Raw genomic sequence first — 18,704 nt, 5'->3', positions numbered from 1 at the left:
TGTCTTGGAGAAGGTGCTGCATGAGCCGATTCCGCTGAAAATAGCGGTGAAACGCCCGAATCATGGTCCGGGACTCACCGGCCGGACCGGCTTGGTGCTTTCGAGCGCAGCGTGCGGAGTGATGCCCAGCCGGGCCAAGAGGCACCTTGAGCAGGTTCATGGCCATGCTGGCCCGCAGGTGGCCCTCGAGACACAATCAGAGGGCCAGGCAGAGGGAAATGCCCAGCGCTGCCCGCCGAGGACCGCCTCCAAGGCCGCTGAAGCCGTCTGCGTGCTGCGTGCTGCTGCTCTTCAGCCATCAGAGGCCCCGCTCGACCTGCGCCCTCGTTCACTTTGCCGATCGATACGGCGCCAGCATCGACTCGCGTGATTATCTGACTGGTCTTTCGCATCGAGCTCCGTCAAAGCACCGTGATCCTGCGACTCACCGCCAGCATCTGACACCCCATCGATCTGCAGCCGACACGCATTTGTCGTTAACGCTTTGGCTGACAGCAGCAAGCAGAACTCCCCATCCACGTCGCTCCATCGTATCCTTTCGCTGCAATGCTGGCCCCTCGACTCAATGTCGATGGACCCAGTCCGAACCGCACAAACCTAAGCTTGGGCTCCCAGAAAGAAATTGCCTCTGGCCACCACAAGGCTAGTCACCGATCCAGTAGCAAGCTCTCGGCGCAAGCCCAGACCATCGACTTTCCCAAGCTGACGCTGTACGAATGGCTGGTCTTCAAGCTCGACATTCTCATCCCCGAGGAGAGGCCAAACTCGATGATGGTACCACACGATTGTCACCTCCAAAAGGTCAAGTACAGCCGCAAGAAATGGCGCTGGCGAATTGTCCGCAACTCGGACGCCAGCCTGCCCGAGTACCTGACCGACCACCGCGATGACAGCGAATACGACGTCATTTCCCCTGAGACGGGCTCGTTCCTGCCCGTCGTCGACATCCAGGGCAAGTTTATCAAGAAATGGGACGCGCTTGGACTGCTGCTGCTCTTGTTCACAGCATCGGTGACGCCGTTCGAAACAGCGTAAGTTGAGAGTGAGAGTGAGAGTGAGAGTGAGAGTGAGAGTGATGGGGATTTTGTGGTTCTATGGCCCCAGTTAACCCCCACCCTCGCGGTATTCTCAGCTTCCTCTCCCAGCAGCCCGGACAGCCCTTCCAGTTCGATATTCTCTTCCTCGTCGACAGCATCGTCGACTTTATCTTCTTTTGTGACATTTTGATTCAGATGCGCACCCCGTATCGCCACAAGCAGACCGGCAAGATCATCCGGTCCGAGTTTGGCATGTTCTGGAACTACTTTACCGGATGGTTCTCCATCGACTTGGTCTCCACACTTCCGTGGGAGCTGCTTTCGCTTGTGAACCAGAGCGGCGGCAATCTGCCCGTCAGCCAGCTCCGATTGCTGCGATTCTTGCGTCTGACGAGGCTACTCAAGCTGCTCCGTGTCATGCGCGCGAACCGAAAGCTCAGCCAGTGGAAAGCGCAGATCAATCTTCGATATGTAACCATTCAGATCCTGCAGGTAATCTGTCCTTCGCGCTGTCGTGTGGCCCGGCTGCAAGTGGCGAATGGGCATCGTGCCGATCGCTTTAGCTCGTGTGCCAGCACATCGTGCGCTGACAAACCTTACTCTGTTCCAGTGGTGCATCATCATGACCTTTATCATGCATTGGATCGCCTGTGGATATCGCCTCGCTGCGGAGCGGAACGACACCTCGGCGACCAGCACCGATCCCTTGGGGTGGCACGAACTCTATGCCGCCTCCCAGAACACCACCGTCGACGCCATCTCCATCTGGCTGCTCTACATCATGGCGCTCTCGTGGTCGGCCGGGACGGTCAGCCTGGTCGGAAACAGCGTCCCGGTGATGCAGCCCACCAACGACCGCGAGTGGGGATACAGCGTCTTTGCCTTCTTCATCTCGTATCTCCTCGCGGTGTGGTCGATTGCCACAATCTCGGATGTGCTGTCGCTCAGCAACCGAAGCCAGAGGACCCACGATCTCCATGTGGACCAGTATCTCGAGATGTTTGACCGACTCAAGCTCGAGCCGCGGCTCAAGATCAAGGTGTACGAGTACCTCTCGGACCACTATGCCAGCAAGCACAGCACCCGATACACCGAGCTCCTGCAGGACCTGCCGCCTCAGCTGCACGGGTTCATCACGATGGAGGTGTTTGTGTCGTTCATTGCCGACATTCCGTTCCTGGAGCCGTTCATTGACCGAGAGCCTGCACTGGCGCAGGACCTGTGCAGGTCGATCGAGATCCGGTCGGTGTCGGCCAACAGCCACCTGTTCACGGAGGGCTACGAGGGCATCTACCTGCTGAAGAGCGGGATAGTGGCGATCGAGGGACGGGTGTATCCGAGGTAAGCCGTGGACGCGGTGGGCGATGCGGTGGGCGAGTGAGCGAGTGAGTGGGCGAGTGAGTGGGCGAGTGAGTGAGTGAGTGAGTGAGTGAGTGAGTGAGTGAGTGAGTGAGTGAGTGAGTGAGTGAGTGGGCGAGCGAGCGAGTGAGTGGGCGAGTGAGTGGGCGAGTGAGTGAGTGAGTGAGTGAGTGAGCGATGGAGTGATGAAGTGATGGAACGAAGGAAGGGGCGAGACTGTTTGCCGTATCATAACCACAACCACAACCACACAACCACAACCACACAACCCGCAGTGGATCCATCTTTGGCCGTACCTGTCTCCGAGAAAAGATAAAGTCCAACGAGTGTCGGGCCCTCACCAACATCACCGTCCATCTCCTCAAGCGCGACGTCCTGGTCTCGGTGCTGGACAAGTGGCCCAAGATCAAGTACTATGCCAAGCGGTGGACGGCCTGGCAGGTGCTTCGGCGGTACATCTACACATACACCCGGCTCTACTACATGGCGGCACGGCGTGGGGCACGGATGCAGCCGCCGCTGGTCTCGCAGCGGCCCAACATGCGCGAGGGCGAGCTGGACGACATCGACATTGCTGTTCTCGAGCACATCGAGGAGTTTGGCTTCTGAGGGTCATCAGGACCACATTGGCTTGTGTCCCTTGCTCAAATCTTGTATGTGCATATTGTTCCAGACGATGACTCCCCCAGCGCCATTAATAGGATTGTGTTTGCCTTTATTTCAAAGCCCACTGCTCCATGGCAATTATTTCTAGTAACAGAATGCTCACTTGCCCCATGTACCGTGCCCCTCACTCTCCTCGGCGCTCTACTGCCTCTTGTCGCTTGTGGCAACATCGCCTTGCACTGCCAGCCAATCCTCTTGCGGGACTCGCTCCTCCGCTGTGGATCGTCTGCGCGGGATCATCCACCACCTCAGATGATTGGTGTGCTGCAGCGCTTTTGTTTCCGATGGAATCTTCAGCCAGTGCGGCTGACACAGTCCTCCCTCCACAACCTTCGCGGCTTTGGAGTGTCGTCCTCCGCCCGCCCAACCCGCCAGCACTGCCCTCGGCGCTGCTCGAAATCTCTCAAATACATCTCGTAACTCTTCTTCCTCTCACGCTCGGTATTTCGCGCCCCGCTGTCTCCTGCACCCCCCCCCACCTCGCCAAACAGAGGAAATTCATCCTTACGTCCCCTCTCTGTATCGGCACGACGATTCACCGAGGCCGTTCCTGAATATCTCGGCCACTGAGAGTCGTCCTTTGCCTCTCCTCTTCCTGTGAGGGCTACCATCAAGCACAGTATCCATTCGCGAATACCTTCCCATGTCGCTCCATCTGCACACGGACTCGGTAAACCTGGACGAGGGTTTCAGCTCCGTCGTCGAGCCCACCTCCGACAACGGAGAGGTGGAGAGTCTGCATCCTCCAGCGACCCCAAATCTCTCCACCAGCGTCCCATCCGCGCATACCCAGCTTCTCGACATCGGTACCAATAGCGAGGCTGGCGCCTCGTCGGGAATCCAAATGGACGGCTCCCTCGACAGCGTGCCGCGGGGACTATCACCGGCTCCTCCAAGCGAAGCCCCGATTCAAGCCTCGACTGACGTCGAGAGACCCAAGCCGCCCGAATTCATCCACATTCAGCTCATTCCATACAACCCAGACCCAACAAAGGCCGCGCCATCCATCGACATCATCGAGCGAAAGCTGAAAGACGGCTCCATCCTGAGAATCGGTCGCCAAGTCATCCGCGACGGACAAGCGACGGGCAAGCAAGGCAAAAACAGCGAGGGCATGGATGTGTGGTTCACCTCCAAGGTCGTGAGCCGAAATCACGCCGAAATCTGGTCTAAAGACGGCTTGGTGAGTCCGCCATTCCCACGACTGCCTGCTGGGCCGGAGCAGGAGGCGGCGCCCGTAAATGTCGATGCCGAATTGATTATTGGAGCCGCTGGCTTGCACACTCCGACTCGGGTCTGTTGTGATGGCTGAATGCGCTTCCTTTGCTGCACGGGTCGTCTTTCGCCAGGTCTATATCAAGGACATTGGCAGCTCCTCGGGAACATTCTTGAACAAGATGCGATTAAGTCCCTCGGGCAAGGAAAGTCGGCCCTATCCCATCAAAGAGGGCGACACCATCCAGTTTGGCATCGATTACAAGGGAAAGGAAGAAGGCAAGTACCCCTCGATGGCTCGATGCTCATTTGACGGGCACGGGCGTCTGTGGATGTTTGGTATCCGCAATGGTACCGTGGGTCTGACGTCGTGTGATGGTTCCAACGCTTGACCGTCTATCGAGCCTCTCGTCTCACGCGTATTATCCGCATGGTTGGCATCGCCGACGCTTGATTTGGTCGCTCTCGCCCTCCAGACATTTACAAAAGCGTCAATCTCAAGCTTGGATTCTACGACCAGTCGTGGATCAAGACTCAGCGGCAGAACGCCAATCCGGTCAGGTCGGCATCCAGCTTTGGCCCCAAGCAACGGCATCCGCACACCGCATCCATCCCTCTGCATGATACACACAGTCCGCACAATCCATTCGTTCGCCGCCTCCGCCCTGACGATGTCAATACTCTGTGCTTGCCAGGTTCCGAACAGCCCTCCGACAGCTTCTCGCTGCCACCAACCCATATGCCACTCACGGCCAACACGAGGAAGATGCCGCGGCCCCAACAGAGTGCTGCATCTGCATCGGCGTCATCGGGCCCTTCCAGGCACTCTTTATAGCGCCCTGTTCGCACTGCTACCACTACAAGTGCGTCGGGCAGCTGCTGGCGCAGTCCGCCATGTTCCAGTGCCCATTGTGCCGACAGGTTGCCAATCTTGCGGCCTCTGTGAGCGTCGAGAGCCTGTGTGAAATCGCCGAGGACGGCGAGTCCAAGGGGCCGCTGCAGATCGCCACCCCGCTCATCACCACGAATACCCCGGTGGCTACCGACCTCAACGACGTCGCATCGCCCGAAACCTCGAGCAAGGCAAACCCGCCGGCGCTGCCCACCGTCGCAAACGCACGACACAGTCTCGGCAGCAACACCTTCTTTTCCAAGCTGCGTACAGGCTCATCCTCGGCCGATGAAGGTGGCGACGCCGCTGGGACCAGCTCCTCCCGTCGGCGAAGCTCTGCGGGGGTATGTCCGACGTCTCCAGGCTTTGGCAAGCGCTCCTCCAAGGAAGAAGGCTCAGGCAGTCCCGACCTGGTGCCAAAGGCAAAGGGCCACAGCAGCTTTGGCAACAAGCTCAACTCGCTCTTTGGTCTTGGGCGCCATGTTCCGCCCCCAAACACACCTCCGTCTGCGAGCGCCTCCATCAGTGCCGCCAATGATGCAAGTCTGGGTCCTCCGGCCCAGGCGGCGGCTTCCAGTGGCCTTGGAGCTTCTTTGCAGCCACTCGGGACACAGATGAAGCACTGCGGCACCGCCAAAACCATGTCGACCGAGCCCGCCCAAGATGGGCACTCTCGCATGGCGTCAGACCAACCGCAATCGTCGACCTCGGAGCAACAAGGGGAGGGAAGCAGTGCGTGATGGCTGGCTGCCGTCGAGGTCGATGTTGGATTTGTGTGCACCATCCCGGCCTCCCCGGTATCTTGTCTGTTCTGCCTCCTCGCGGATGGCCTGGAGACCCCGATTTGGGACTGGTGCAAAATATACGCATGCAACGAGACTCAGGCATCCCAGCCAGCGCATACTGGCCACGCAGCTAGCACCGGGAGTTTCCTGTGCAAGCCACACGGTTTGGGTCAGAGCGGTGGCGGTTGCTCGGCGTGTGGATGACGGTGCAAATGTATTTCCTAGCGCTTGTGCGTAACGAAGAAAGAGTCAAGATGAGCGTGCCGTGGGCGAGCGACTGCATGCTGCGTCGGTCAGTACTGCTTTTGCATGCTTTTGAAGTAGGGATGTTCCAGCGCTCGCTTTGCCGAGATGCGATCCGCTGGGTTGTACACCAGCATTTTCTGTAACGACATGTGAGATGCAGAGGCTGATTAGCCAACTATTCGGATGATGAGTCACTGAAATGACGACTGGATCGAGCGTGGGCAAGCACAGCAACGGTTCTCGAGGCCGATGCCTACCGAGAGAAGGTCGATTCCATCGGCGTCGAGATAGGACTCGAGTCTGCGGAAGCCTTCCCGCTTCCATGTCGGGAAGTTGGGCTTGTAGTCGGGGAGGCTGGAAACACCGGGCCAGTCCGTCTCGGTCGGAGTGCCCAGGACCCTGGTGAAGGTGTTTGTCAATGTGGCAGAAGCGGAGTTTGAGAATGGAGCGGCGACGAGTCAGCGCAATTGCAGGGCTGGTGCACTGTGGATCGGCTACATCCTTCTCCACGCGCAGGCTGCGTACCTGAAGATCTGGAAGAGTTCGTCGATTTCCGAGTCGCCTGTGGATCGAGATGTCAGCATTGGTAGCACGCGAAGCAGCAGCAAGCAAACGTGCGAACGGAAGGGGCCAGACGGTCCTACCAGGAAACAGGGCCTCGCGCATCGCCATTTCGGCAAAGATTGTTCCGACACTCCACATGTCGACAGCTGTCGAGTAGTGCTTGGATCCCAGCAGGATCTCTGGGGCGCGATACCAAAGGGTGATCACCTGGCCGACAGCAGACGAGCATTGATGCACGGTTAGAGCCACTGTATGACGGATGGCCTGGGACTGAGAGCGCTTTGCATGCAACAGAGGCTGCGGGGGTGAATGGCCAGAGTCTGATGTCGCGCTTACCTCATGGGTGTAGGTTCGAAGGGGAACACCGACGGCACGGGCCAGGCCAAAATCGGCGAGCTTGAGCATGCCGTGCTGGTCAATGAGCACTGCAGTGTGTGGGGGTGGGTGGGACACGAGAGTAAATAGGTTGTGGTGGAGTAAAGCGAGACAGGGCGCTGCTTGGATAACAAGCGTGCGGCAATAGGAGCTGATGGATATCAGCAACAATGAAGCGAACGAGTACGAACGGTTTTGGGGCTTGAGATCGCGGTGGAGGATGCGGTGCGAGTGGCAGTAGAAGACGCCCTGTACCAGCTGGTACATGTAGCTCTGTTCAAGGACGCTGGATTAGCACGACACATCGAGCCCGGTACAGGATGGCTGTTGCAGTAGCAATCCAGCTCATGTATACTGGTGTGCCTGTGCCAGCACCGAGGACAGCAACCAAGCCGGAGGGCTACCTTGACGAGATCGGGGTGGAGCATGTGCGGGCTGACAGAGTCCATGTACTTTTTCAAGTCAAGATCGAGGAACTCAAAGATGAGATAAAGCTTGGTGTCGTTGTGGACGATATCGAGCAGCCTTGCAGTCAACGTCCCGACAGCGACAGCGGCGGCAAGATGAGGCGCGTTGGGAGGAATCAGGTGAAAGAAACAAGTCAGAATAGCCGCTCGGTCGACAGAGGGATCCTGGGCGATCGGGGCGGACAGAGCGAGAGCAGCTCGCTGGCGGAGGATGGTCGGCAGCGAGGGTACGGCTCCGAGCGATCGGACAGGATGGATGTCGTCCGAGCACTGGGCCAGATGCTGTTGAATTGAGATGTAACATCCACACTACAGCAGTTGGTCGCATCCGCTTGGTATGCATCTTCAGTCCCATCGGTATGTGCTTCTGGCAGCAGTGCTCACCTCACGACATTGGCATGGTTCAGCTCCTTCAGGAGCGAGATTTCGCGGATGGCTGTTGACGGGACGCCCTCGTCCTCGGTTTCCAAACGAATCTTCTTGAGGGCAACGATCCGACCGGTGTTCCGGCACCGCGCCTTGTAGACAACGCCATACGTGCCCTCACCGATCTTTTCAATCTTTTCGTAGTTGTCGTACGGGTTGGCTGGCTTGGAGGAGGGCATGGACGACGAATGGACGAGGGCAGGGCGATGGTTGGGCTGCTGGGCGTGCGACCGATGCGACACCAGGCCGCCGACGGCAGCCTGGGTGTCAAACATGTTGTGTTCGTCGTTGATCATGGCGGAAGCTGCGTTGGGAGACTGCGAGTGATCTGGATGGGCAGGATGGATCGGTGGAAGAAGGATGCAGGGTTGACGGGGACGAAGAGCGGCGACTTTCAATTCAGACGGATTTGGCAGGCGGCCACAAGCCGGCTCGAGTGCGACTGGGCGGCTCGAGCCGGCCGAAACGGGGGGCAGATTGATGTGTGTGTGTGTGGCGGGAGTGTTGGGATGGAGTGAGGCGGATTGCCGACTGGAGCAGAGATGCATGTACGCCATGGCAGGGAAGTATCCTGCTTCGGGTTTACATCGGTTGTATTGTGGTTCTCGATCATAGGCGGTAAAGCGGGCGACAGCACATGTTCGCCGTGGGGGAGGGGAGATTGAGTAGCAGTTTGCCGGTGGGGATTCGATCGCTTGGGTGGCAGCAGGGCCAGCCACGACAACGACAGCAACAACGGCAGCAACAACGACGGCAGCACCGTTAGTATATGTACGGGATAATGCGCCAGGGCGTCATCTTGCAGTAGGTCTCCCAGGCCTCGCCGTACTTGAGATGGCACATGCGGTTGTCGTCTCGCTCGCGCGGGATGAACAGCATCACATAGTAGAGTGGATAGATCCATGGGATCAGGCACATGTACCATGGATGGCCACCCCCGAGCATGACAATGAATCCAGGGAGGGCCAGGGCGATGGCTTGGATGATCTCGCCCAGGTAGTTGATGTGCCGACTGAGACTCCAGAAACCCGAGCAGATGATGCGGGTGCCCGGGATGGTCTTCTGCGGGATCAGCCCAAACAAGAACGTGGTCGCAGTCGGGTTCATCTTCAGGTGAAACTTTTGCATGTTGGGCCCGCGAGTCAGGACCCAACCGACGAGGAACAGGAGGCCGATGCCGACTGCACCGAGGACAGGAATGTCGGCATCCTGGCTCTGGGCGGCGGGTGCAAAGGTCATCAAGGGAATGCCGCCGATACAGTACAGGAACGGGTAGAAGCCCAGACAGCCCCAGAGCAGCTTGAATCCGATCTTTTCGGCAAACAGGTCGTATGTGTAGAGGTGGACGTTCTCGAAAAAGCTGTACTCGACGAGAAACCAGGTGAAGGCGATGACATAGACGACCATGGCGTTGGTGAGCACACTCTGGTTGGTTTGAATCTGGAGCATCATCATGGACAGGACGTTGAGCTGCAGAAGCACAGCGCCCCAGCAGTAGAGCATCATCTTCATGTCGATGCCGAGGAAGCGCGGGTTGAAGGCATGGCCGTTGAAAAAGTCCAGGATCGGGGACTTTTTGCGGTAGTTGGGGTCGGCAAGGGGCTGCTTGATGACTTTGTATGCGCCGGCGGTCTCGTCCCAGCTGACCATATCCCGGGTCAGACACCGCAGGTACTGGGCGTCCACCGGGGGCCAGACCCGGCCGAGGACGTCGTAGAGGATCGACAGAGCCAGACCGATGAGGGCACCGGAGAGCCAGCCAAACCAAAAGTTGCGAGCCAGAAAGGTGGCATCCTTGACGCCGAAATGAACCAAGACGACATAGAAGGCAACGACAACGAACAGGACCCAGAGCCCGTTCAGCTTGTAGGTGAGCGGCTTGCCGTCGAAGCTGCAGCAGTATCCCTGGCGAGAGGGGTAGGGGATGATCTTGTGCAGGACGACGCAGAGCAGGTAGACCTCGGCCACCTGCAGAAACGTGAGGCCAAAGTCGGAAGCCATGGTGCAGCTGGGCCGGCGGAGGCGGTTGGTGCGATGCAGCGATGGAAGCCGAGGTTGAGAAAGCCGACGGGGTCGCTGGGCTGGTTCGGTGGACAGGAAGTCCAAGGGGGTTTGCTGGACTTGGTGCCGAGAACGACATCCGCGGAAGATTGTCCAATCGCGGCGAATCGGAACCGAGCCAGCCACACACACACACAAGCATTTCTGGCAATGATCCATCCGCCGTCTGTTCTCCGTCCATCTCGTCTGCGCCCGCACGATGGCCACCGAGCTCGTCCACGATCCCCCATCGACGAGGGCTGATGCCGACAGCGATGGCCTCTTGGACGCACCGCACGGCTCTGAGCACAGAGCCGCTGGCCACATCACCAAGGCACAGCGGCTGCAGGCTGGCCTGGAATTCCTCACCTCGATCTCGTTCACGGGCTTCCCCTCTGACCGGGACGCTCTCTTGATATCAACGGCCTCTGGCGTCGCTGGCGAGCCGAGGGCCACATTCGCCGATGGTTTCCGCCCCGCCGGCCCTCCACACAGTCGGTTCTCCGTCAATATCAATGAGACGCCGCTCATACATCCACAATCCAGCGAGGTTCCTGCGCTCGATCTGCATCACCTCGGCCCAGCGGCCCTCGACGACCGTATCCCCTCAGCATACACTGCCAGCAAGGACACTGGCCCCTGGGCAACACCCCAGCCGGAATACAACGAGCGACAGAAGGCTGCCGTCGCCTTTCTGTCGTCGATACTGTACGAGTATATCGAGCAGGGAGCCAGCCAGAATGCATTGACGGTGACGTCGGCGCCCCTCCGGCCTGCCTTATCATTTTCCGAGCCGCTCGCTGCTCGGGCACACAGTCAGCCCCTCGAAACAGAGCCCAAGACCAACGAACCAAGGATACAGGAGTTGGTATCTGGATCGACATGCCACTTCCAGAACCCAGAAAATGCTGCTGTGTCGTTGACTGACGGCACACAGCCGGGTCAATCGAGCAAGAACTTGGAGCGCATGATTGCTTCAAATGCGGGAGAGTCCGAGGGTAAGGCTGCCGACCTCTGCGACTGCGATGCAATTCGACCAAGGAACGAGCCATCCAGACAGCCTCATGCACTTGTGACGAGATCCAAATCACTGACTGCTGTCCCTGGTCTCGTTTGGCCAATCTCTCTGACTCGACATTGACGGAACATCCCCCAATGCCCGACTGGATCTGCCTGGATGACGACTGAATGGCTACTGGGTAATGAACGACATTACAACGACACCACAACGACATCACAACGACACAGCCGAGGCCAGCCCAAAGTGGAATATCGTACCAGGCTCTCAGCTCGCCCAACTGGTCCGGAAACGCTCGAACGCCCAGTCCTCGGGTGGCCAGCGAGACTCGATCCTCGAGCACATCACCCAGGGCGGCGATATCATGCTCGTGGCCAAGTCGGGATGTCCTCTGTCGTACCTTTCGATCCTGCCCTTCCAAGACAATCGCCTGAGCCAGGCTCGTCGGAAGGGCCCCATGAAGAAGCAGCCCAAGAGCACGCTGGCGAGCCAGTACCTGTCAGTAGTGCTGGCCGTGGATTCAAGAACTGCATGGGTAGCTCAGGGCGATGCCGAGAGCACCGCCAAGACTACGCACTAACTACCGCATCCACCGAATCTACATTTGGAATCCAGCGAAATGATCGGGCTTCCGCAAGTGGCCGATGTAGTCAACAACATGGCCACGACAGCCAACAATCGCCGGAAAAAAACCTCCTATGTCGAGCTGCTGATGGAGACTGGCTGTCTCGGGTGAGTGGCAGCACCTCCAAGGGCAAGTCCATGGTCGCGAATGACGCCTATCGTTCAGGCGTGGGTTTCTGCGACGCGGACAATTGTATCCCTGTTTTGACTGCTTCTTCTGGCGTTTCATCCGCCAACGTCCGTTCTGTTGGCGGTTCTTCACAGCCTCGTTGCGCCAGAGGTCCTGTCGTATCTGCCGTTGCTGTTGGACAATCCAGAGCACCGCACAGGAAAGAACAGGACAATCATCACGCTTCCATGCTTTATTGTGAGTCGATGTTGACGCATATTGCCTTGGGACAAGTCATCCCAACACGAGCGATCCTCGACACCTGCGTGAGGAAAGAGAAGCGATCTGCCGTCTGACTGTATGGTTGGGCACCGGCCTACTAGGGATCCATCATATCATATTCTCGACCCTCGGACATCAAGCGAGAGCTGAACGAGCACTTCCGAGACACCCATCCGTCGGTCGACCCCTCGCTGACCCTGACGCAGATCCGCAAGCTCAAGCAGCGAATGGTTGAGATCGGAAAGGCCGTGGTTTGTATTGTCGCCAATAGGGATTAGGAGTGTGGTGGGAGAGAAATGGAGAATCCCGCTGCTCGAGGCTGGGACTGTTGGCGGGGTTGCAGCCCGATGTGGAGCTCTGACTGATAAACTCCATCGCTCCACACACAACGAACACAAACACAAACACATACACATACGCAGGATCTGGAGGTTACGACGGTGGCGTTTGCCATTGTCTATCTCGAGAAGCTGATACTCAAGGTTCGATATTCGTTTGTAGCACATGTCATAACGAAGAGCGTCCATGATCGCCAGGTGTATTGATCCTTCCATTCTGCGACAATCCTTTTTAGACCCAAGTCAACAAGGCATCCAGAAAGCTGATAGCAGGTTGGTCAGAGTTGCCTCGATCAGCGCATACTCGGCGGCGATCAGGGTTGGTCCAGGATGTTGCGCTGATTCCCATCCGAATGCAGCCGTGTGTTTGTTTTTGGCCATCAAGGTCAATGAATCGATACCGACAAAGGCCCAGATGCCGCCATACTTTTCAAGCATCATGGCGGTAAGAGCGTCCGAGTTCAGCGGTATTGGTTCGGGGTCATGAGACCGCCTCGACCATGGCGATGTGAACGGTGCAGGTCCCAACAGCTTCATCCAACCCCAGACCCTTGGCATGCTGGCTTCTCATGCAGTCGGGACAACTGCGATGTGGGGGCGACCCTGATGCTAATGACACCAATTACTGCCAACGACGGCGATAGTGCATCGAAGACAAGCTCGGCCCCATTGGCTCGAAGGAGGTGTACAGCAGCGAGTTTGCCGTGTATGCTCTTTTGGACTTTAATTTGTTCCTGCCCATGTGGGAGATCGAGCCGCATTTGCAGCGCATCCAATCTTCGTTCCCAGGTATGGCCAGACGAGTCCGTCGCTGCCTCATACTGGGTCTGAATCCGCAGCCGATCCGCGGCATGGATTGCTGACTTGCATACTTTTGGTCGACTGTCGCTCATCCCGCACCGGACTCACCGCCTTCCAGGGCCCCTGCCATCCGATCCCAACGCGCCACACCCGTTTTACGAGATCGGCTGCTAGAAAACCACCATCAATACAACCACAACATTACTCGGAGGGACTTTTCGGTGCTGAGACTGTTGAGAAGGTGCTGGACAGCTAGTAAAGCCAGGGCGGCCGGAACAGTGGATTCTGACTGCGACAATGCTCGGTGGGGTCCGACGCAAAGTGTCAGCGCAAGTCGTGGCGATTGTTATCAAGGGCGAACACAAGCAGATGGTGTGAATGGCGCTATTGGCTTCCTAACAAGCCCAGTTTGGCTGGGAACCAAACCAGCTGACAGGCACGGCAGACAGGGCGGTAATGAAGCCATGGGAGAAGTAGTCTGTGAGGATGCGCGAGGAAATGCATGCACAAATGGAAGAATCAAAGACAGGACGGTGGAGGAGACATAAGTGCAGGCACAGACGACATTCAGCACGAGTCCAGGGCCTCTCGGAAGGTGCGCTCCAGGTCGTCATAGTTTTCGGTGCCGACACTGACGCGGATCAGGTGCCGATCGACGCCAAAGCTCTTGGCCCAGTCGAGCTCTCCGTAGTGAGCGAGGATGGCATACGGGGAGGCCAGCGTAAAGATGGTGCCGAGCGACGGGCCTTTGGCAACATGGAGATGGTCGTAGAAGCGCGAAGCCTGTTGCTCGTCCTGCAAGACCACGGAAAAGAGCCCGCCGTAGCCACCCTGCGGCCGCTTGAAGCGGTCGTAGATTTCTCGGTCGGTGTACTTTGGATAGAACAGCTGAACCACTGTGGCGGCGACACACGGAGAGCAAATCGTCAACGTCATGCTCTGCCATGCACAGGAACACATTCCTGCTTGACAGCCGTTGTAACGTCGTGAAGCAACAGAGCTGCATTCCGAGTCGATGGTTATCAGTGGTTACCTTTGGGGTGACCGTGCAGGAACTCGCAAAGTCGCTCCGCGTTGGAGTCGATGATCTGGATGCGCTCGCGGTTCTTGCGAGAATTGCGTTCGAGGTAGATGGCGTCTTCGATCCACACGGTGTCTTCGTAGATTTCGTGCAGGGTTGCAAGGATGCGCTCGACGTGCCTGCCCGAAGGATTGACAACCAGGCTGGCGAGGGAGGGTCCGATATGCATGGGGTGCGTGGAGCGGGGAAGGGGCCGTGTGTGGACAGGGACAATCAAGCGTCGGAGAAGAGGGGTCAGCTTAGATGATGCCGTGGTTGTGGCGATTCAACAGTGATTTTTGCTTGACGAACGAGTTGGTGGTGTGTGGACGTTGGCGAGTTGGCCACGGCGAGCAGGCTCTGGGCCCATTGAAACGTACCTGCCACCAGTAACGTCGCTGTCACCGGAGAAGATTTTCGAGAGGCTGCTGACGACGACATCGGCATAATCGATTGCAGCCACGTTGACAAAGTTGCCGATGGTGTCATCGATGATGAGCAGGAAGCCGTACTGGTCTGCCAGCGACCGCAGTCGGGCAAGGTCAGCGGAACGCAGGAGTGGATTCGAGGGAAACTCGCAAAAGACGGCCGAGATGGGCTCGTTGGGCAAGATGTCATTGACCAGGTGGTCGAGGTCATTGGGCGAGCCGTGGCCGAGGAAATGGCAGCCGGGTCCGAACTTTTGCTGGATTTTGAGCGTGTCGAGGTAAGGGAACCTGGAACGAAGGCATTGAGATGGACCAGGCGATAAATCAAAATCGGGAAGGTGTTAGAGCTGGTGTTTGAAACTGAAACTGAAACTGAAACTGAAACTGAATGTTTTCAGTGATAGCTCACCCAAACTGCACCGATTTGAGTCCGGGGAAGAGTCTGAGGACGAGCCTGTGGGAATTGTAGATGGCGCTCATGCCGGTCGAGAACAGGAACACATTGGACTCGGGCAATCGGGATGAACGAGAAGCAGCTGCCCCAGCCGCTGTTTCGGGCTCGGCCGGCTGGCTGAGCTGCTCCAGGAGCTCATCGGATCCGTCCATGGAGTCGCCAAGGATGCCAGCGATTCGTTTGCGAAGGACGGCCTTGGCAGGGGCGCCAAAGGCCAAGTTCAGATTGCGGCCAAAGCGCTCATCCAGGAAGAGCTCCTGATCGCGGTCGATCGAGGACTGGAGCTGCTGCAGTGCGACGGCACTGCTGTTTTTGAACTGGGAGGCCTTGTAGTAGGGGTTCTGTGGGGCACGGCCATTGGAGCGACCAGCCTCGAGGGACAGCGCCCGCTCGTTGGATTCGATGATGCGAAGGGCATGCTCGGCGAAGCGGGAGGAGATGCCTTCGCCAGAGTGCTGCCAGAACTGCTTGGCGACGGGAGCCCATGACTTGGCGAACAGCACGACGTGAAGGTATATGGGAGCGGGGGCCGGAGCGGCTGCTGGAGCTGGCTTGGATGCATCGAGAGCCGAAAATGATTGGAGGCTGGAGGAGAGGGTGTATTCGGCGATGCGGGCAGGCGGCTTTGTGGGAGTTTTGGGCTGGGGCTCGGTGCCGGATGGAGGCGGGGCAAGCCGGGCGACCTGGATGCAGATAAAGTCGCGGCACTCTTGTGCGATGCGTCTGGAGCGAAAGACCAGACAGGATTCGGAGGGAAGGGCGAGCTTCTTCTCGAAGAAAGCGCAGAGCAGCTTGACCTTGGCGTGGTAGACGAAGCGGGGATATCCCGATTTCAGCTTGGTGATGACTTCGGGGTCGGCTTCTTCATAGCCGATGTTGTCGAGCCAGCTCGGGAGCGAGACCGAGATGGCGTGGGAGGAGATGGGTGGGATTGGCGACCCGAGTGGCAGCTGGATGGGGAGCGACTGGGACATTGGCAGGTGGAGCTGATGGGATCGATGGAGGATCGGCTCGGGTGTGCGATTAAGTTCGGTGGACGGCGGCAGGAACAAATATCAGATCAGATGGGAGATGCGATCGGACTGGGTGGAAGGTCAGAAGGAACTGGGAGAAGTGAGATCAAAACGGAGACGAGCGGGGCTGACGAATCAACGCCGCTCATGTGCGCGCAGCCGAGCGCAGCTGGGGTGGGTCAGATGACGACATCGTGTGGATGTGTATCACCATCCCCAGCCCAACGAACGACACAGCGGCTTCAGGAACGACACCACGAACGACCAGAGTATATATCGACATGGCGGGGAGTCGCATGATCTGCAATGCGTCTGCAATGTGTCTGCGATGTGTCTGGCTATGCAGAACTTGTCATTTTCCAGACATGGCTGCGAGGATTCATACTGACATTCGGATGCAGCGATACGGAGCGATACGATGTGAACTCTATCGATACGACCGAAGTGGAGCAATAGAATATGAACACTATCAATACGAAGCGAGCGGATCGAGACATCATTCGGGTCCACAGCACCCGCAGTGTTCCGAGCAGCACAGGCATGTCGACGCATGTCGTCGCATGTCCGGGCCGGGTTCGTTTGGGGCAAAGACAAAGCCGGTGCCCAAAATAGGACGGCCCAATCGGCGCCGGCCGTCTTGTTCTTGGCTCGCTCTCTCGCGGATATTGCCTCGTCGACCTGCCGGCTCTCCCACGCAATGTTCGCTCGGCCATCGACCGTCAAGATGATGAAGGAAAAGGTTGCACTGATCGGATCTGGGAACTGGTACAGATGCAGCGACGTTTCTGTCGACGATCGAGGGCAGTCCGAGTGGCCTCAGCAGAGCAGATCGTCGTTCATCCCCGCCCGGCTCGGGTGCATCGAGATGTGCAATCGGTCGGCGATACTCACCCACATCTGCGCTGTCTGATGCTGACGCTCCTTCGTCTCCATATCGTATCGACCCTGGCTCGCTGATCAACGTCCTGCGCCCACAGGGGCAGCGTCATTGCCAAGATCTGCGGACGCAACACCAGCGTCTATCCAGAGTTTGCCGACGAAGTGCGCATGTGGGTCTTTGAGGAGATGATCGAAGGCCAGCGACTCTCGGAAATCATCAACACCCGCCACGAGAACGTCAAGTACCTCCCAAACGTCCCGCTGCCCAGAAACATTGTGGCGTATCCTGATCTGCACAAGGCCGTCGAGGATGCCACGCTGCTGGTCTTTGTCATTCCGCACCAAGTAAGCATCAGTCTCTCCCTGATCTCGATGCCAAACCAGCGACAATAGGCCGCATCTGAGTTGTGCCTTTCGCCTTCGATCGCCAATGCGAGGCGGACTGGTCTCTGGATGCTGGCTCTCTCGATGACCTTCACATGTGCTGCTCGCTTTCTTGGTGCTGTTCACATGTCGATCGCATGACGATCGACGGCCGCTTGGGGGCATGTGCACGATGCTCTCTCTCGCCTCGCAGTAACCCTCTCTGTCCAATCCTTGCTGTTGCGCTCCTCCATTCAGTTTGTCAAGGGTGTGTGCCGGGAACTGCAAGGCAACATCCGGCCAGATGCACGTGCGATTTCGCTGATCAAGGGTGTGGATGTTGCCAGCAGCGGCCTGCATCTGATCTCGGATATGATCCGCGAGAACCTCAGCATCGACGTCAGTGTCCTCATGGGCGCCAACATTGCCTCTGAGGTCGCAAAGGAGCAGTTTTGCGAGGCCACCGTCGGCTCCCGGCGCATCAGCGACGGCCAGATCTGGAAGAAGCTCTTTGCCACCTCGTACTTTCATCTGTCTGTTGTCGATGACGTGGCCGGCGTCGAGCTCTGTGGTGCCCTCAAGAACGTCGTGGCCATCGCAGCTGGCCTGGTGGATGGACTCAAGTTTGGAGAAAACACAAAGGCCGCCATTATCCGCATCGGGCTCATGGAAATGAAAAAGTTTGCCAAGATGTTTTACCACGGCGTCAAAGACGAGACCTTTTTCGAAAGCTGTGGTGTTGCCGATGTAAGTGGTTGTCCGCCGATACGGGAATTGTCCGTCGTCCCGGAGCTCCGTCTGGCCCACTCACGTCCCACCCGAAACCGCAGGTGATCACTACATGTTTTGGTGGTCGCAACCGCCTTGTGGCCGAAGCCCGAGTCACCAGCGGAAAGAGTTTTGCTGCGCTGGAGCAAGAAATGCTCAACGGACAGAAGCTACAAGGCACCCTCACCAGCTACGAAGTCCACCAGATCCTCAAGATCAAGAACCTGGTGCAAGAGTTTCCGCTCTTTACCGCAGTCTATCGCATTTGCTATGAGGATGCGCCGCCAAAGTCGATCGTGGAAATGTATCTGTAAAGGACGAGATGGTGATCGAGCACCACCGGAGAGATCGAGTGGATGGTGGTGGAGCATCTCAGTGAGTAACTCGATCCGTGTTGATGGTCGAGTCTGGTCGGGCTGGAACAAGCGGCAGTATCCGATCGCTTCTGTTCACAGATGATGTCTGTTTTATATGGGTGCTCAATATTCTACGATG

At 57.7% G+C, this 18,704-nt stretch overlaps 7 protein-coding genes across 7 annotated transcripts; 4 read left to right on the top strand and 3 right to left on the bottom strand.

The window, feature by feature from the left end:
- Positions 1-90: 90 nt before the first annotated feature.
- BJ171DRAFT_223713 (uncharacterized protein) lies at positions 91-3,014 on the top strand. Its single transcript, XM_053106518.1, has 4 exons — positions 91-1,031; positions 1,133-1,529; positions 1,648-2,378; positions 2,672-3,014. Exons 1-4 carry the CDS (start codon positions 547-549, stop codon positions 3,003-3,005), a joined length of 1,947 nt encoding a protein of 648 aa, XP_052963062.1. The 5' UTR covers positions 91-546; the 3' UTR covers positions 3,006-3,014.
- Positions 3,015-3,705: 691 nt separating this feature from the next.
- On the top strand, positions 3,706-6,005 carry BJ171DRAFT_570793 (uncharacterized protein; the record flags this gene model as incomplete). Its single annotated transcript, XM_053113658.1, has 4 exons — positions 3,706-4,245; positions 4,412-4,628; positions 4,754-4,838; positions 4,973-6,005. The coding sequence occupies 4 exons, from the start codon at positions 3,706-3,708 to the stop codon at positions 5,907-5,909; spliced, it is 1,779 nt and encodes a 592-aa protein (XP_052963061.1). The 3' UTR covers positions 5,910-6,005.
- Positions 6,006-6,143: 138 nt separating this feature from the next.
- On the bottom strand, positions 6,144-8,465 carry BJ171DRAFT_520198 (kinase-like domain-containing protein). The gene is made up of 8 exons (XM_053112411.1): positions 7,991-8,465; positions 7,544-7,664; positions 7,331-7,412; positions 7,101-7,189; positions 6,845-6,971; positions 6,726-6,762; positions 6,458-6,599; positions 6,144-6,337 (listed from the first exon to the last, which is right to left on the bottom strand). The coding sequence occupies exons 1-8, from the start codon at positions 8,326-8,328 to the stop codon at positions 6,248-6,250; spliced, it is 1,026 nt and encodes a 341-aa protein (XP_052963060.1). The 5' UTR covers positions 8,329-8,465; the 3' UTR covers positions 6,144-6,247.
- A 142-nt stretch (positions 8,466-8,607) lies between these two features.
- Positions 8,608-10,147, bottom strand: BJ171DRAFT_520196 (ergosterol biosynthesis ERG4/ERG24). Its single transcript, XM_053112410.1, has one exon. The coding sequence runs from the start codon at positions 10,031-10,033 to the stop codon at positions 8,795-8,797; it is 1,239 nt and encodes a 412-aa protein (XP_052963059.1). The 5' UTR covers positions 10,034-10,147; the 3' UTR covers positions 8,608-8,794.
- Positions 10,148-11,179: 1,032 nt separating this feature from the next.
- BJ171DRAFT_223644 (uncharacterized protein) lies at positions 11,180-13,544 on the top strand. The gene is made up of 9 exons (XM_053106516.1): positions 11,180-11,588; positions 11,706-11,822; positions 11,979-12,081; positions 12,207-12,356; positions 12,528-12,587; positions 12,680-12,716; positions 12,803-12,888; positions 13,088-13,232; positions 13,363-13,544. Exons 1-9 carry the CDS (start codon positions 11,275-11,277, stop codon positions 13,416-13,418), a joined length of 1,068 nt encoding a protein of 355 aa, XP_052963058.1. The 5' UTR covers positions 11,180-11,274; the 3' UTR covers positions 13,419-13,544.
- Positions 13,545-13,811: 267 nt separating this feature from the next.
- BJ171DRAFT_477928 (pyridoxal phosphate-dependent transferase) lies at positions 13,812-16,160 on the bottom strand (the record flags this gene model as incomplete). The annotated part of the gene is made up of 4 exons (XM_053108899.1): positions 13,812-14,140; positions 14,278-14,468; positions 14,685-15,020; positions 15,142-16,160. 4 exons carry the CDS (start codon positions 16,158-16,160, stop codon positions 13,812-13,814), a joined length of 1,875 nt encoding a protein of 624 aa, XP_052963057.1.
- A 736-nt stretch (positions 16,161-16,896) lies between these two features.
- On the top strand, positions 16,897-18,523 carry BJ171DRAFT_477927 (NAD-dependent glycerol-3-phosphate dehydrogenase C-terminus-domain-containing protein; the record flags this gene model as incomplete). The annotated part of the gene is made up of 4 exons (XM_053108898.1): positions 16,897-17,075; positions 17,177-17,423; positions 17,700-18,188; positions 18,272-18,523. The coding sequence occupies 4 exons, from the start codon at positions 16,897-16,899 to the stop codon at positions 18,521-18,523; spliced, it is 1,167 nt and encodes a 388-aa protein (XP_052963056.1).
- Positions 18,524-18,704: the final 181 nt, after the last annotated feature.

This window comes from Polychytrium aggregatum, assembly GCF_025602895.1.
Source record: "Polychytrium aggregatum strain JEL109 chromosome Unknown BJ171scaffold_44, whole genome shotgun sequence".
NCBI lineage: Eukaryota > Fungi > Chytridiomycota > Chytridiomycetes > Polychytriales > Polychytrium > Polychytrium aggregatum.
The sequence above is the reverse complement of the archived record's forward strand: the minus strand, read 5'-3'. Positions and strand labels throughout refer to the sequence as shown.

Coding starts and splice junctions, on each gene's coding strand:
- BJ171DRAFT_223713 (XM_053106518.1), top strand. CDS start 547: ATGCTGGCCCCTCGACTCAATGTCGATGGACCCAGTCCGAACCGCACA. Junction 1,032..1,132: donor GTGACGCCGTTCGAAACAGC/GTAAGTTGAGAG, acceptor CGGTATTCTCAG/CTTCCTCTCCCAGCAGCCCG. Junction 1,530..1,647: donor TAACCATTCAGATCCTGCAG/GTAATCTGTCCT, acceptor ACTCTGTTCCAG/TGGTGCATCATCATGACCTT.
- BJ171DRAFT_223644 (XM_053106516.1), top strand. CDS start 11,275: ATGAACGACATTACAACGACACCACAACGACATCACAACGACACAGCC. Junction 12,588..12,679: donor TCGAGAAGCTGATACTCAAG/GTTCGATATTCG, acceptor AATCCTTTTTAG/ACCCAAGTCAACAAGGCATC. Junction 12,717..12,802: donor ATCCAGAAAGCTGATAGCAG/GTTGGTCAGAGT, acceptor ATCCGAATGCAG/CCGTGTGTTTGTTTTTGGCC.
- BJ171DRAFT_520196 (XM_053112410.1), bottom strand. CDS start 10,033: ATGGCTTCCGACTTTGGCCTCACGTTTCTGCAGGTGGCCGAGGTCTAC.
- BJ171DRAFT_520198 (XM_053112411.1), bottom strand. CDS start 8,328: ATGATCAACGACGAACACAACATGTTTGACACCCAGGCTGCCGTCGGC. Junction 7,413..7,543: donor TCCACCCCGATCTCGTCAAG/GTAGCCCTCCGG, acceptor GTCCTTGAACAG/AGCTACATGTACCAGCTGGT. Junction 6,338..6,457: donor ATGGAATCGACCTTCTCTCG/GTAGGCATCGGC, acceptor ATGTCGTTACAG/AAAATGCTGGTGTACAACCC.